General features: G+C 37.3%; 1 protein-coding gene and 1 long non-coding RNA gene across 2 annotated transcripts in view; both read left to right on the plus strand.

Annotated features, from left to right (window-relative positions):
- Positions 1-1,247: 1,247 nt before the first annotated feature.
- LOC126368268 (cAMP-dependent protein kinase catalytic subunit 3) overlaps positions 1,248-18,511 on the plus strand; it is a 38,608-nt gene continuing 21,344 nt past the window's right edge. The window contains exon 1 of the mRNA XM_050012167.1: positions 1,248-1,687. Within this exon, the coding sequence (XP_049868124.1) occupies positions 1,510-1,687 (178 nt within the window). The 5' untranslated portion in view covers positions 1,248-1,509. The remainder of the gene's footprint in view (positions 1,688-18,511) is intronic.
- LOC126368297 (uncharacterized) lies at positions 2,583-3,896 on the plus strand. Its single transcript, XR_007566575.1, has 2 exons — positions 2,583-3,186; positions 3,332-3,896. It is a non-coding gene; the product is annotated as an uncharacterized LOC126368297 (long non-coding RNA).

Below are 18,511 nucleotides of genomic sequence, written 5' to 3' on the forward strand. Positions count from 1 at the left end.
TATGGATGGAGGGAGATCGGGCCTTAAACCATCACGCGGGCCTAGTACGGATTGATGGTTATAAACGACTAGTAATGCAGTCGGGACAAACGGCTTAACGTGCCTTCCGAAGCACGAAGGAGCTCGAGATGAAAACTTTTTTTTGTGGTCACCCATCCTACGACCGGCCTTTGCGAAAGTTACATAACTTCAACAATCGCAGACCGAGTGCGTTTACCGCTGCGCCACCGAGCTCCTCGATTACCAAGCCCATCGACCCTGATATCAGGGTTTATTGAGCCGCCATAAGCCCCTGATATGATTTATGTAACGAATACGTACTTGCATCAGTAAGTAGTAACCGGGACCAACGGCTTAACGTGCCTTCCGAGGCACGGATTATCTTTCTTTCGAACAATCAGGTGATCAGCTTGTAATGTCCTAACCAAACTAGGGATCACAAAGTGATATTTGTGATTTGTCCCCACCGAGATTCGAAACCGGGACCTCCGGATCATGAGCACAACTTTCAACCACTGGACCACGGAGGCCGTTGTTTTTATTCCAAACCAGGGTTTCTTATTTTTATATATTTTTAAATAAGAAACCCCGGTGAGATTTCTGTTACAGATTAGAAGTAATTATTCTTGTCCCATTGTTGTGTCTGTGATTTTGTCATAGACTTTTCGGCTGTTTACGGATGATTTACACAGTATTCTATTTTGAGGCAACTGAAAATAATAGGTGTAAAGTTGACTTAGTGATTTACGGGTTGCACCGTGACCGTCAAGTGAAATAGTTCATAGAGAGGCTTTAGGGAACTTCATACTTTTATATCATTATACTTTCTAACTGAGGAGCTCGGTGGCACAGCGGTAAACGCGTTCGGTCTGCGATTGTTGAAGTTAAGCAACTTTCGCAAAAGCCGGTCATAGGATGGGTGACCACAAAAATGTTTTCATCTCGAGCTCCTTCGTGCTTCAGAAGGCACGTTAAGCAGTTGGTCCCGACTGCATTAGCAGTCGTTAATAACCATCAATCCGCACTGGGCCCTCATGATGATTTAAGGCCCGATCTCCCTATCTATCCGTAGGGAAGGCCCGTGCCTCGGCAGTGGGGACGTTTATGGGCTGATGATGATGACTTTCTAACTAAAAGTAAATCCCAATTTTTATAATATGGAGTTTATCACCGACGTATTCCTAGAGCGAGTATACAGTGAGTTTGGCATCTCCGTGGTAGCTCTATGGCGCGCTGTATTCGTCGTAGTGAGATTGAAACCGCGGCGAAGAGAGAACGCGTTGTCGATCTGTGCACCGCTCGCGCGATCACGCTCGAATATAATATAAATTCGATTTATTTAATAAAAAACTCATTATATTTCAAATAAAAATAATAAACAATCTTAAATAAAAAAAAATATTTGTAAGAATTATTATTATTTCAGTCTGTAAATTTCTTTTGCGAAATAAACATTTGAATTATGAACTCGAAAATTTTTGGTTAAGAATTATTTTTGTGGATTTTACGATGATGATGGCTAGTGCAAAGTTGGTGAGGGATTGCAGCTCGGAGCTGAGCTCAGACGTGAGGTCCCTGTCGGTGGCGTCTTCCACAGAGGAGCAGGAGTCTACCACCTCTGAGTCAGAGTACACTGAAGAAGAGAAAGAGTATGAATTGGACGACCTTCAAATCCTTAAAACTATTGGTAAGTCTTATTTATTTTTTCGTTATCAAGTTTTGCAATACCTGGAGACTAACATTATTTACGTTGTAAGGACTCTTATCGTTCGTTCACTGTTTCTTCGGGATATCGACTGCAATGATTCAAGAGCAATAAGATTGCATTACAAATCTACGTATGGCTTCAGAAAGTGTGAAGAATCGAGTTTTACTTTTTTCATAAGTAGCTATTATTTCTCTTGCAGCAACAGTTGGAAAATAGCTCAAAGCAATAAATCAAACAATCTAAACCGAATTCTGAATCATCTGTTAACGTGTTACTGGTATAGAAAAGTGGTGTTTTAAAACATATAAAAATATAATTTTGTCATCCCTGCCCACACGAGATCTGCGTTAGTACAAAAATTTTTCGTCATCCTGGACAGTTGATAATAAAAGACGTTACTACGGATTCATAGGAAAAACAATTTTATATGATAGTTTGAGTAGTAATTGTACTCAAGTGGGCCAAATAGAACGTCGTAGGTAAAAGAAGAGTTACTATTAGTTATGTAGAACTGATCAATCAAAATCTCCAGAAGACGTTATGTTTGTATTACTGCGCTGTGTTTCATTAAATGCGAATTACCACTTCTTTGAGTTAGAATTCATGTAAAACATAGTTGGCGAGAAATGGGTGTAAGTATATAATGTACGTATCCCTGATGCTATGTTATATTATTTCTCGTACCACTTCTTTGGTTTGGCTGTTATGGCACATATTATGAAATTACAGTTTTATTACATCGGGTACTTTTATAGGTACTTTTTGTATGAATTTTGTGTGATACTTTTTATTACTTTTTGCACAAAACAGAACAGTGTGCAATCTACTAGCACAAAAACTCATTAAGTATATTTCCTTCACGGCACATAAAATGTTAATCAAATGTCGGCACGTCGTGCAGCCGCTTTTCAATAAAGTCATAAATCTCTAAAGTTATCTCGGTGAAATGGCTAATGTTTATGGTCGCTATATTCGAGAAAGTAAGCCTGAGGACCCTTTTCATTCGGTGACCTCACACTGTCATCGGAAGCTCTTCGCCTAGGTAATCCACAATCTTGATAGACGTTGATGGATGGCGTCAAGTGTGGATATGCGAAGTAAGCGTCGAAAACTTCGATGAATTGTGAATTTTGATTGATTGCTAAGTGTGCGCAGCCTAGCAACAAGCTTATTCACGCTCTACACTACATACGTGGATACCTACACTCTCGTTTATAACCACCCTAAATCTCTATTGGGGTAGACAGAGCTGATGTAGGGGAGATGTAGGCAATGGGAGTCAGTAGGCAATGGTGATCACCTCAAAATAACAAAAACCGAACGCGACCGACCGATTCAAACATAAGTACACGCTAGCATGACGTCACACCCGTGCGCGAGCGGCGACTGGCTCAGCTCGGCCGACGCGTTGGCGAGTAATGGGTGTTTGAAGATTTCGTGCCATTTACATCTAATTTTTCGAGTTAAGAAATACGAAGGTAAGTTACAAAATAACAAATATTTATTTCTGTACTTGTAATGTGTAATAGTCGTAGCATTTTAGCATGCAATTCAACAGCCATATTGTTATTATTACCTATAATTTCTCGCCAATTTTTTTTTTTCGTTTTATTGCCTATGTAGGTAATCGGAGTCGGGTGATCCCAATTACCTATATGAAGACGCCCTAGTTGAAAAAGAAAATAAAAGAAAAGCCAAAGCTGTGAAAAACGAAGGAAAAAGAACAGGAAAGAAAATCAAGCCACAGAAGGGTAGTCGTGACAAGGTTAAGAAGAAAATTCTGTCGGACTCCAATGGTACTTCGACGTCAGACGTGAACACGGATGTGTTATGCCAGGAAAATGACGATGCAGAAGATGCAAGCAGCTTGTGTCTTGTATGTGGTGAATTCGGCCGCAACAATGAAACATGGTACCGGTGCACTTCTTGTGGGCTCTGGCCTCATGCCGACTGTTCTGGGTGGAATACTGCGCACAATTATGTTTGCGATATGTGTTGATCACCATTGCCCACATACTGATCACCATTGCCAACCCAAGTTGACAATCGGGATCAAAGTTATTTTTTTTTTAAAATGCTATTGTACCAAAACTAATAAACCAAAGTAATTAAAGTTGATCTCAATCGATAGTTAGTAGAGTAAAGTTTATAATAAAAACAGAGTAATAAATAGTTGATTCATAGATTAGCTTTTTTTTTCATTTTCGCTTAAGTGATCCCCATTACCTACATTTACCCTACCACAATACTAAAACTCATTGAGGACAAAAGAAGTTCCATAGGGGCATTATTGCTAAACAGATTTTAGGGTGAAAGAATCAAATGAAATATCCTTTATTGCACACAAACAAAACATACTTATAAACATTTATTAAACAGTACAAATGGGCGGCCTTGTTGCTCTGAAGCAATTTCTTCCAGACGTCCACTACCAGGAAACGGCCATAAAAATCTTGGACGCGGGACGGTGCAACAATAGCGGTTAATATAATAACTCCAGTTAATATTTATACAAATATTCTACACATAATAATACGTAATACGTACATAATAAGAAGCTGTAAGTAACTCAAAATAATCATCGGGAATCTTATAGGTTACCAATTCAAAAATGATCATAGATACCAAAAATGTTTTATCATGTTGCTTGAGATGATTAGCATCATCGTCATACTCAATTTAAGAGCCACGCTCTTGTCGGTGTAGCATTTTCCATTCTTGTCTATCAAAGGCCAGTTCTTTGATTTCTTTATAAGACACGACGTTTGCCTTCTCTTTAATCTCTTCCATGTAAGCTCTTCTTGGTCTTCCCCTTCCTTTCCTTCATGCTCTCTTCCCTTATAAGTATGATGTTTTTAATAAATTCGTCTTTTCCAATCATCTTGCCTTTTCAATCAATCAATCAATAATACTTTATTGCACAACAACGTATACAAAGGACATAAACATACGAATAAAACATAAGCATAATAGGCGGCCTTATTGCTAAACAGCAATTTCTGCCAGGCAACCTTAGGGTGAAAGAAGATTATTCATCATTCTCCTTTTCTATTCTAGGTAACAGTCTCATCTCCTTTTTCTAGCGCTTCCTCATTAGTAATCCTTTCGGTCCAACTTATTCTTCTCATCCTGATAATAGCAAGGTATATACAGGGTGTTAGTGACATCGTAACGAATACTTAGGGGGATGATTCAGACCATGATTCTGAGTTAATATCAGGTGGAATTTTTCGTCGCAAAATTCATGATTTTTTTTTTAGTTTTTTTAAATTATTTTCAATTCTATACTTTTGCGATGGAAAATTCCATTTGATATTCAGAATAATCAACTGAATCATCCCCCTCAGTATTCGTTACGATGTCACTTACACCCCGCACAAGTACATACGGTAGCCATACAAGTAGGTATAGGTGTTAGTGACACCGTAACGAATACTGAGGGGGATGGTTCAGACCATGATTCTGAGTTGATATCAAGTGGAATTTTCAGTCTGAATATTCATTTTTTAAATTATTTTCAGTTCCATACTTTTGCGATGGAAAATTCCACTTGATATCATCTCAGAATCATGGCCTCAATCACCCCTCAAAATTTTTGTTACGATGTCACTAACACCCTGTATTATATCAAATCTTGATTTTCCTCCCTGACCAATAAGATCATGCTTGGAACTTGCGAGGAATAGGTATGGTAGCAATCTGTAGAATCTGATGCTATCTTTCAAATTAATTCAGTTCTACATTGCGCTCTATTTTCAGCATTACGCGACGTTATTCTTGAAGGACGTGTAAAAACTCCAAACCAACAATGGGACGTAATCAAGGCCAGTAATATAGAATATCACATATTATGTTCAGTTGACGACAAAGTTGAACATGCGAACTTGTCAACGGGAATCTTGGTAGATATTTTGGGAACGGAGAAGTTTGGAGGTGACAGTTAGGTACAGGCATTGTTAATTTGGTATTTCGATATCGTTCAACAGGTGCCTGATATGATATCTCATTACGAAGGTTGTACGCGATGCAAGTATGATAGTCGCGGCCTCTCGACCCATTTTGCAGCGGGAAAATGGGCCAAGGGCGATCGAGCCATCGGTCTGACCTACTAGGAGCGAACAGGTCGCCCCGTGACATTTACTTCTTCACTCATTCTGGCTGAATTTGCATAACATCAAAATAATACTTAAAATATGAATTCCACTAAAGAACAACTTTTGAAACTTTGAATACTTAATCTTCATGTCACATGGAGTGTTAATTAAAAATAATTAATGGTTTGAATATGAAGTACGTAAACTGTAGGTACGTTTTTTTTTGAGTTTTCAAACTTGTGAAAGCGGAAAGTAAGATTAAGTAGGTACTTGTTTTTCATTACAAAGCTAATTAGTAATTAACTAGTACGTCTGTTAGGTTTAGCAAGCAATGTATATTTATAAATGAATTAATAAAAACGTTTTTATCTAATTTGAAAGGACATTGTAAGGTAAATATTGGCTGGTAAGCTAATAATTACTGATTTTCCATTAAAATTGGCTGGTAAGGGTAAGCTAATAATTTCGTATTTTCCATTAAATTACGATCATTAAGAGGCTGTTAAGTACCTACCGTTAATGCACAAGTTTTGTGTTCCTATTAAGTTTACGGATTTTTAATATAGACAGCCTTATAAGCAGAAAAACTTATTCGAATAGCAATAGTGGATTTTCATTTATCAAAAAAATGTTCTTATTTCAAACTTGTTATTAAAGAAGCCTTTAGAATTTAAAGGAACCGTGCATACTGTAATGTAGAATAACTCACGAGTGTGTTGGTGACAATAGCGTCGGTGAAACAGAGCACAAAATGTGTCGACTAAGTATGGGGATCTAGTTCGTTGGTTTCATCCTAGGCGCTCTACTTACAGCGCTAACGACCGCAGCTCGCCGCGTTCGGACCGCTCGAACTGGGCTAAGATATTGACTCCAAATAATGCTCGTGCACGAGTTCTCGCAGAAATTCAAACGTATCAATGAATGCCAAAGAAGTATTGGTGTTTACGCACGCGATCGTTTGTGTATTGTCACGCGCGATTACCGCAAGATATGTGGGTCAGTGTGTCGCGCGCACTTTGTAAATAGTAGAAGGTAATGAGTAGGACGTTATAATATTTTATCGCTATCGCGTGCTGTACTCCATTATGCTATTCTATTATCTGTTTTCCATATCGGCAAATTCGCGACGATGCGTGAGGCTGAATCTTGAAACATCGATAGAACGCAATGTCGCTGTGGGTTTCCTCTTTGCCGCGTAGTTGGAGGAAACGGGAAAAGTAAATAAAACAATATCCAAGCCTGTATTACCGATGGAAGACTATCTTATGTTATTGCCTGGGGGCAATGAAATGAAAGATATTACTTTGTAAGTTACGCCGACCAGAAGAATAGGTACAGTTGAGCGATTGCTAGTAGAGATATTTCGTAGACGAAGAAATTGTGTACAAATATCAGAAATCTAAAAGACGAGTCGTTAGGAGATAAAAGGGTAACTGTTCAGTTACCTTAGATGCTTACGAAATTTGAGAAGCGCGCGGTTCTCATAGTTCACGCACACATGAGAGAGGACAATGGAACTAGATAGGCAGAAATTAAGAATGGAAAGTTGAGGAGGAACAATGCGGTTGCCGGCGACTGGCACCCGGCGGCCGGGAACCGGTCGCACTCCGCACCACAGCGACAAAGTGTCGAAAACAGATCTTTTTACGAGCTTTTGTCTTCCGACAATACTCTTTATGTCACTGTAGAAAACATATTCCGTGGAGGTAGATACATATCTTTTGGCGCGTGATACGAGAACGATACATCATTCTGTGTGACATGCGTGATAGCTAAACAAAAGTACCGATTGTCTGCGATTTGTTTTTTTTTTCTATTAGTCACTTACGCTTCATTTGAAAGTAGGTAAAATGTAATGTTATCTACGAAGTTATACAGATTCCATAACAGACCCTCATGGCTACGTAGCGTTGCATCGCCCTTGGCCGTCTTCCACTTATTTACCTACCTGTCGTTATTATAACTAATATTAACTTCTTGCTTACCAATGCGGGCTCGAGGGTCGGATAAACACGGGTTTTCCACAAGATTTCAGTGTCATTTGAGACGTAATAATATCGACGCAGCGATAAGCGTTCCGTTTCATAACAAGAATTGAATTAAGCCTTGTAAAATTGTTTTTAACATTATTGTGATTCTTTATAGGGTCACGTTCGGAATATATATTGTAAAATATTTTAACGAGTTTATTTAATTAAATGTTGATCTTATTTTATTATAAAAGGTTTCAAGGGTTTAAACATATTGTAGACGGTATATGCATTGTTAGCACCTAGTCAACAGTCTGTGCTGGTGACGCGGATGGCTTTACGTAACGTCCTCAGCTGCGCCGGCGCACGCTTCCACGCGATTTACGAGATTCAATACTACTTTCTCTGACACAAGCGCAATACAGCCGTGACATTGTGTGGTACGGCTTATCGGCTATAGCATATACCTACTTATAAACAATTAACAAGTCCGCTATTGATTTATTAGGTTCTTTTTTATGGAAGATTTAAGATATGTGCTTACCTAATGCTTATTTGATCACAATATCACGTGGCTTGTTTTCAGCTGGATTATACTGTAGGCAAACGTTCCGTTTTCATGTTGCAAGTTCTATAATTCCATTATGTTTTCTTATTAGCGACGGTTCTGTTTGTCAATATACAATCAGAAGAGTACTTTTAAAAGTATCTCAATATCCTGTCCTACTTTTTGTTTGCAAAGACGTTTTCATTTCTGGGCTGGAACATAAACAAAGTTAGAAAGTAACACAATGTTTAGCTTTATTAAATAACTGTAATATCTGAGACTTAGGCAGGATTACCTAAAATAACTTAAGCGGAAAAAATAATACCTTGGAAAGGGGGCAACGTACACAGACAACATAATGACATAAAGACGTTGATTAAACCACCAATAGATATCTAGTAACTAATCATATTTATGTTTCATTGGTTGATCAAAGGAGCGAGACGTTTGTTTCGTTACGCAACGCGTCGTAATCGGTTGAAGAAGATTTTAGGTAGACTCAGGAAGTATCGATAGACGTGAAAAGTGAAATGTTGTGCGTCAACAAACTCGAAAGCAGAGATGCGTATGCGCAAGGCGAGACAAGTATTTATTGGCGGAAACTTGACTCGATGTGGACAGATTTCACAACAACGTATTCCTGTGACTGGCAACGTTTAACATGCCTCGCTGCTCTCCAACTGAGATCGTTACACGCATATCTAGAAACTGCTTGTATTGCACTTGCAAGGCAGTAAACATTTACATAAACAAACACGTAGAACAGGGATGAACGTTCCTTAACATTGTAATTTTTAAAACGACTTTACAGATATTTTCATAATAGATTCGAGCTATAAAATTATCCAATAATATGAGAATAACTTTTTTTACGAGAAATGCCCTAATATTCTATTTAACAAACGTAAATAAACAGAAATAATTGATACACATAATGTAAACGAAACGAAATTCGCTCTTCCGGCGAAGGCATGGCGAGTGGCGACCTACATAGCCGCGACGCGTCGCTCCCACGCTTCTGAGAAGCGCACTTTTTGTCAATTATTTTAAGCTTCGAATGCACCATAAAAAATCATAAAATGACTCGTCAATTTGCTCGTAAAATGTTATTTGGACTCTCGTTACCTACTCTGTAAATTATTTTGATCGCGTTAATTTCAATGAGTGTCTAGGCCTCGTGCGTGAGTCGTGCGTACGTTTGTATCGTTGTTTCAAAGATTATCCTGTCCATGATTATGTTTCATATTTACTTTTGTTCATTGATATAAATCTTGTTCCGTTTGACGTAACTACTGAAGCGTAATGGGTTTAAATGAGCTTATGTATTTATAAACATTAGACGTTTGAGCAAAATATAATGCGAGTATGATGAACATATCGACAGTTCGATGATGTTTTCCTTGGAGCGGCTTAGGCTGGAATTGACTTATGATCTTCCGCCCGCGCCGCGCCCGCGCCGCGCCCGCGCCTGTGATACGTCAATAGATCACGTCAATAGATGTTGAAGATAAAAAGCTTTGATAAGTCGACTGTGTAAATCTGCGAAAATAAATATCATGCCATCGTTCCAGCTCCAGCGAGATACGTCCGCGTCCGCGTTACAAACATCGGGTTAAATATTAAAATAAATAATTTTATTAATTTTTACAATTTTAAATTCAACAAACATTCTAAATTCAAAAATATTGTCAATTTCTTCATACTTTGTGTAATGTGGTGATATATTGTAAAATTAATGTTTGAAATTTTCAACCTGACGTTGCATTGTTGTTGCTGTATCGTGCTATCTATTAACTTCCTTATTAATAGACGTATACGTCATAGAGCCATTCGATAAGACGCAAAGTTGTCAATCGAGATTATCTAGGATAGGCGTGGATATAGATTGTTTGAGTGAGGGAACCGATATATTTAACTTTGTTATGAAAGATTAGACTATCGCCGTTGCCAACACGTGTATGTGGAGGATGGAAATAATACAATATCCAGAATTTTGCACCCTTATACCTACGTCAACCTTCCAATGGTGAACCACGTTATAAATAACGATCTACGTGAACTTTTTGCGGGTTTTTTAATCATAAAACTTTGTTGGGAGGCTAATTTGGGTTATTATAAGCCTAATTTAGGATGTGATTACGAACTTTTGAAGGCACCCCTTACATTTAGGTTTTCAGGCCGTCTGTATCAACTTTCCTACATTTCTGTGTGAAGGCACAGAAGGCACTTCCAGGAACATTTAAGCCTTGCCCCGCGCGAGATGTCCGAGAATGTATCCCACATGCAAATTTATCGCAGGGACTAGTGAGCAATGAATGTTTAATGAGGTTTGGCGGAAAATTAAGGTGCTTTGTATGCAAAGGGGAGCACTTTGTGATTTTCGATGGACTTTGATTGCGGTGTAATCGTTCATGTTCATGGTAGGTACGTGATACTGAGAAGCGAACGTTTTTTGTCTCGCTTGTCTCGCGCTCTCTCGGAAGCGTCTTGGAGGTAAACGCCGGAATCGGATGTACTTACCTCCTTCCTCCGACTTCGTTTGTACCTGTTGTAATGAACAAGCTGTTGTCTCATTACGGCATGCATCTATCCAAAAAGGAGTTCGTTTAAAATTACTCGTTTATGAGATTAATAAAAAACATCAAAGTCCACGTGTTAACAGTAAAAGATAAATAAATGATTTATCATGCTACCGAGTTTTATTGGCATAAATCTGATATATTATATATATACATAGTTGTTTTTTTCAATTTTCTTTATTGTAAACAGGAAGTAAGGACTGTATCGATTTAAAAAGACCGATAATATCACGTGCTTATTTCCTTGGCAGGTTGTAAAAAATGTTGTGACATATTGCACTTATAAAGCACCTATAGTCGTTGCACTATTGCACGCGATAGAAAACTTGCCTGAATTTCATAAACCTTCACCCCAGTCACGAACCAAGTTCATTTCCGTGTGAAAAACACTTTAAACACGTAAGAAAGCTTTTTAACGAGAATCTGATGTGGGTTTGTATAAATATTATGCAGTGACTCATGCTAAGATTGGAAGTTACCTCGAAGACTTTGACTTGGGAAATTGTTTTAGTTTTGTAAATAACGTAATAAGAACTACTTATTCACAGATCTCTCGTAATCAAGTAAAAGGAGCGTACTTCACGCTGCTTTTTTGCGGTGTCTTATCGGTCCATTGTTCAGAGGTTTTCCGTCGTCCGGCCGTCCAATGGCTAAGTTAATTCAGTCCAAGTTAATTTTCTATCGGCACGACGCAATACAATATGTGGTTGTGACTTGTAATTGTGTAAAGTATACACTATCTGTTATTCATTGTAGAACAAACAAGTGCGGAAGTTCACTAGAACTTCAGAACAATACTGTTTTTATAATGCTCATTGATACTTTACGCAATCGCTCCGATATTCGGGATTCTGATGCAACGCAAAGTTGACCAAGCAGCGACATTCAATTGTTTTATATAAACCGTAACTAAGTAGGTACAGAGTACTCCATTTAAACTGTTGTAGAGTTCAACATTCTTTACATAACTACCTACACAAACGCCTATAACTCGTTCTGATTCTAGTCGAATTCGCTCTAAGTATTCTAACGGGGAAATCCACAAACCTCAAGAATATAATTTGCGGGCAATTTTTTGCTTTCTATCGCAAGAGAAATGTTATTTATCATGCTATTATTTATAAGTTATCATCTCCCTTATCCCGTTCTCCACAGGGTTTGTGGAAAAGTTTTGAAGGTATGACAGGTCTGGCTTTTCACAGAAGCGACTGCCTGTCTGACCTGCCAATCCGAAGAGAAAACCAATCCATCTTCTTCTCTCGTGATGGTTGAGAGGTGGATTACCAACCTCATCAACCCTGGCGTCAGGGTTACAATTGAGCCGCCATAGGCCCCTGACATGACTCCTTACTTACATCAGTAAGTAGTAACCGGGACCAATGGCTTAACGTGCCTTGCGAAACACGGATCATCTTACTTTTGGTCAAAAAAGTGATCAGCCTGTAATGTCCTAACCAAACTAGGGACAACATATAACCATTGTACGTAAGTTATCAGATCGAAATAATATTAATTATTACGTCAGATAAAGTTGACTTTTATGTCGCCTGGAAACAACAAAATGATGTACAACTTGGAACGTTTAAATTCCAGCCAACCATTTCAATAAGTTCAGTTCAGAAGTTATATTCAATCAATTGTTCGGATATTCCGGATTCTTGCAACGCAAAGTCGACCAGGCGGCGACATTCAATTGTTTTACTTAAATCGTAACTATGTGGCACTCCATTTAAACTGCTGTAGAGTTCAATATTCTTTACATAACTATTACACAAATTGATAGATAGGGGAGTTGATGGCTCGTGTAATGCGTGTAACTTTTACAAAATATCTACAGACCTCATAAATCTGTTTTGTGTTCTCCACGTGTAAATAAACGGGTAAGTACAAAAAGCTATTAGCTTTAGACGAAAGCTTACAAATGTATGTTACAAGTCTCATAACACTGCAATTTTGCCATCTTCGTCATAATAATATTTTCTCGCTCGAAACCAGTAAACGGCATTTTAACAGCAGAATTATTTGCAATATTAAGACATCGTGATTGAAATGTTTTTTTTTTAAAGGCTTTATAAAGTAATATTAACCCGGTAAAGTATACTTACTTACTATGAAAACACTTCTAGGTTCATTGTGTTTTGATTGATCGATAAGTAATGCGTATTTGTGCCAGAGGCTTTTACCGTATGAGCCGAAAGTGATGGGATCTTATCTAATAATTTTTACTACAAGTACAGGTTATTGTGTTTACAGACCGGTTTATTAAGTAAGTGGGCCCGCAGGCGCAGCAAAGCACTACATTTGCGCCTGCGCCGCTATTATGTCATGCAATGGAAATTTAATTGCAACCAGTTTTATCAGATAGATTACAGTGTCCTTCGTCCACAGCATTGGTCAGTGTCGCAAGTTTTAATAGAACGCTTTGTTTACTGAACTGTTAACGGTATTAGAAAAACCTGTCCTCAGATCACCTCTAAAAGCAAAACCACTCAATCAATATGAGTCATTCTTAACACATGAATAGAAAAAGAAACTGTAATATTGACAAAAGTAATTTGTGTAAGTATGTTGGTTAACTTTGTTCAAGACTGCAAAGTGTAACAACTGTACAATATCTTAGTAGAGCACTTCAAATTCTACTTTACATAATCTAATAAAAAGTAGGAATATAGTTAGCAAAAGAAATGTAAATAGATTATGAAAGTTTTATTTAAAAATAAAAGAGGACTGAAAAAACAATCTTGTTGTATCTTATCTAATTTAGCTTGAACAACTTGTAGGTCAGCGAAGTCGAAGTTCTTTGTTTTGCTCACGGCTGCAGTGAGTGGCGCGGTGGAGGGTACTTGTAGCCTTGCAAGACACCACCGCTCTATTCTTTGCCAGTTCTGATTAAAACTCCACCAATTATGCCTAGCTTTGCACAACGCGATCAAGTGTGAAGAATCTTTTCCACAACATTGATTAGTTCGTTTTATTTTTGGCAGATAATTCATTGTGACGCGAGCACTTTGAAGACACTCCAGTCTTTTGTCCAAGTTCTTTGAAGGCTTCCCACGTAAAACTGACTGCGTCATATCGTAGACTCAGTGAATATTAGTGCTATAGATTTTTATGATGTTCGTAAGAATAATGTCTAGCCGGGAGTTCATTCATATTTCAAGCGGCTGTGCCGACGCGCTCTATTGGAATTGTTCCAAAGATCACAACTTTGAATCCCATCCTTGACTCGAGGAGGTCGGTTACATGCTGTGTTAACATTGGCTGTAACATTAGAAACATTTTAAGGAGTAACTCGAGTACATGTGTCAGACAATGAGTCCGTGAATAATGATAAAGTGATACAAGGGGCGGCCGAGTTGACAGACAGCTGACACGTATTAAAATTACAGCCGGTGCCCGCGTCGGTAACGAGTATTTGCACAACCATCCTGTTAGGGCAGTATTATCTGTTTACTTGTTTGCTCTGTATTGTATCCGACCACGCACTATACAAGTCGAAACAAAAGTGTCAGCAAGTATTTTGTGTTGTTGAAAATTTCAACAACGCAAAATTATCTATGTAAAAAGTATATCTACTAATCCGGTTTGATATTTCACGACTTCCGAAAGTTACGATTTTAAATAAATCACTGGCTCATGAAAAATCTTTTAATAAATTGCTCGCATTAATCTTGAACTTGGTTTTTATGTCGCGGCTTATATCACCTTCACTCGAAGGTTGTCATCGGATATTCACAGGATGTTGCGATGAATGCTTTATGTGATCCGAATGTGAAGATGAATATTGCTAAAAGCTTTTTAGCCTCAAAATAATTGTGTAAGTGTCAGTTTCTTGTCGGGTAGACGGCAGGGACAGCTGTGTTCTGACGTCATTCTGGAAAAAACACCTTGTTTTGTATTCAGATGATTTATTTGCTATTGGAAACGAGGGATAGGTATTTGAAAGACGTTATACTGCGTAGGGGTCATTCCTAATTAAAATACAGTTGTTAAGTCACCGTTTCTTGACTTCAGAAAGCATTAATAGCTTTCTCTATCCGTATTATTCAGCTCTATATTAGTAGGTGAGTATGGGAAATGTCCCGTACTCAAACGCCTACGTAATCTTACCATTCATATACATCAAACTTTGATTTCCGTGAAACAGAAATAGATTAAAATTACAAAACTGTAGCTTAAATAACATAATGGTAATTAGCATATACCTACAAAACGAATAAGAAAATAACATGTAAGTACTTATAAGTATCAGTTTAAATTTTTATTACGGACAACAATTATAATCTTGCAAAAATATGTTTATAGCAGTCAGTCAATCATTTCTTTACCAAAACAAGTGTCTGAGTGTTGTAGTAAGTATTGTCAAATTATTAGATACTTGATAATGTCGATTTTATTTCTTTTACTTGTCTTTCTATGTTACGTGTATCTTGTTGTATTTGCCACTTTTATATTAAGTACATCAATTATGAAATGTTGTTTTGAGTTAGATTGTTCTAAAATAATATTTTGTTTAAATTAACCCATATTACATCATCTCTCTTTAAGAAACAGAAAAGTACATAATCAGAGTGCAATTACTTTCTAATAAGTACACGATTATTGACTTTACTCGATTATTATTTATTGACTTTATTACCGACTTTAAAAAAGGAGGAGGTTCTCAATTCGACCATATATATATTTTTTTTATGTTTGTTCGGGGATAACTTCGTCGTGTATGAACCGATTTTGATAATTCTTTTTTTACTACCGGGTGAGAGCCTTCAGCGTTCCCCATTTGTCCGGCCAAGTAGTTAATGCCATCTGCGGCAAATCTACAATAAGTCACGTCAAAAAAAAATGACTTTACTCCTCCTAACATTTGACCTAACATTTGCTTATAATGGACTGTAATTTGAGTGAATATTAGCATAATTTGAGTTTATATATACGAGTTCGTGTGAACGGTGAGAGCGATTTGGCAATGTAGTAGTCGTTTGCTCTTGTTATGTAGGTTTACCTTTCGTTTATTTGGAGCAAGGATCTCTCAGAATACGCTTTATTGACAGTAAACCTGCCCAAGATTCGTGACCGACCAACAAACGACTTCTATATATATAATTCCCGTCTTGTAACAGTCAAGATGCGCTCATACTTCTTAATCGAACGCTACTAAACACGAATGTTGCGTACATTACACTGTACGAGTTTGAAATACGAGTGATAAAGAGCGTAAAATTAAAATAACACAACGAGACGTCGTATGTTTACGTCGTAATTTGTTTGATCTTCTCAGCTTGGCTTAAAAATATAGACTTTAGGGTTTTCCTTAATCGTTTTGCGTCAGCACTTTTCTTGTTGACCCAGTAAAATTAGTCTTAGCACCCTGTCAATGCCGGTGAGTGAACGTATCCAATTGTGCAGTTAGGTGCAGTGAATCATTCAATTACCTCTCTTGTATTATGTGTTATAATTAATGTCGGCGTTTATTATGCTGGATCGATTGTATGTTTTCAGTGTCAGTAAATAATGGAACAATTGTAATGTAATTCGGGCGTGATATTGATATAGCAGGGTGAGGTTATCGCGGCCGAATGCGCCCGCGCCGCGCGCCATCTGCGTGAACAAGGCCAAGCCTTTTTTACCGTCTAAAGTCTGTCTGTCTATCATCTGTGACTGCGTGATCAATTAATATTAATTTTGTTTACTTTTTTGTTACAAATTAATAAGTAATTAGGATTTAGGTACTTAATGCTCTCTAGTTGTATCTTTGTGCTGTATATATGTTTAATTATCCGTACATATTTCTTTTCTATTACATTGGTCTAAAAGTGACTTTAACTATATAGTGTTGTCGCGCTTCCGTTACTCGCACTATGGTGATGTCGAACCTATGTTGTAAGACCACTTTTTTGATATTATTTATATTTAGTGCCACCTGTTCGAATTGGCTCTTTAATTTGAGAAAATTGAGTTTATAATATGAAAACTAAATGTAATTTTCGGACACGAACATCATAGATGGGAGCAAGTTTTTTAATGAAAGTGCCTATTCATAAGTGTGAGTATGCATAATGACGATCAATTTGTTAATTAATATTTAAAAGTATATTTACTTTTAAACACTTTTACGCCACATTAACAGGTAGTTTGTTCTATGTGATACCGGATTAAGTAGTTCCGCTTTCGTTTTCTTGACTATTTGAACGAATCAACGAATAACGATGACTGTGGTTATTTTTATCTCGATGCAGTTGTTTATTGTGCCATTTATTTAGTTATTTTTCCATTGGATCGCTATCGGCCCGTCAGCGGAGCGTCCGCAAACAAGCATCTTTGGTATTTTTCCGGACTTTCTACGTTCTGTTTTAGTTAGGTACCTTATTTGACAATTTTGTCTATTTTTGTTCCTGTTTATGAGCATTTCGCATGATTATCATATAAATAACAAAAACTATAGGCTAAACTATACTATAGTTATAGATAGTAAATACAATAAAATATACGAGTCCGTGCTTCAGAAGACACGTCAAGCCGTTGATTTCGGTTACTACTTACTGATGTAAGTTGGTAGTCGTTACATGAGCCATGTCGCCTGTGGGGCCTTTGGCGGCTCAATAGTAACCCTGACATCAGGGCTGATGGGGTTAGTAATTCACCTCACAGCCCACACGATAGAATAAGAGAAGAATAGCATATATTTAGATACTTTAAATTATTATATCAATGATAGAGACTATGGTCAAGTCCACTTGATTCGATTTCATTCAATTACCTAGGTAAGAGATCTTTGTAAAAAATAGCGTCTCAAAAACATTTCTAAATTTAAATCCTCAAATAATGTTATATTAAATTCTAACTAAGTGCTGTAATTTGAAAACAGAAGGTAATAATATAATACGTTATTTTGTTCCATAATTTAAATAAACATGTATACTTACCTACCTATAAATATAATATTAATTAGTGGTGAAAAAATTATGAATATTCTGTAATAATAATACAACAAAAACGCGGTATAATTAACACAACATTAAATCGGCCAAGATATACAATTACTTACTGCTTTTTATTGGCAAAGATTGCATTTTTTTGATAAATAGTTTCGGTATATTATTCATCTAACGAATGAGGACTTTCTCATAATAAATGGAGCATAACGGAACATCAGCGATATTTTAAAGTCGCACACGTAATAACTGGATGGTAGTGATGACGTCAGGCTAGACGTAGACAAACACGTTGTGCGTTATTGCCGAGTGAAAGTGGACAAACTAGTGTTGGCTCTAGAACACACGCGCCCTTCACTAATCGGCGAACTTATAGGTGATCGCTGGACTTATATGTTTACGTAAACGACAATATTCATAAATTCAATAACTTATTGTATAACGTTTTCACACGCGTCATAGATGAGATGAAGATAGAGACGCAACAAATGAGCCATTGTGACCAAAGAAATGGTGTTGTTATTCGCAGCGCAGCGCGTAACAAAATTAGGAGCCGTGTTCGATATTTACGATGGGAAAGAAACACCTATTGTCGAAGAATAAAGACTAAAGTACCGAAAAATGTTCTCACGAGTAATTTGATTGAGGAAACTCACCGACGGACAAGTTGTGTACAAAACA

The sequence above is a fragment of the Pectinophora gossypiella genome, chromosome 1 (genome assembly GCF_024362695.1).
Source record: "Pectinophora gossypiella chromosome 1, ilPecGoss1.1, whole genome shotgun sequence".
Classification (NCBI taxonomy): domain Eukaryota; kingdom Metazoa; phylum Arthropoda; class Insecta; order Lepidoptera; family Gelechiidae; genus Pectinophora; species Pectinophora gossypiella.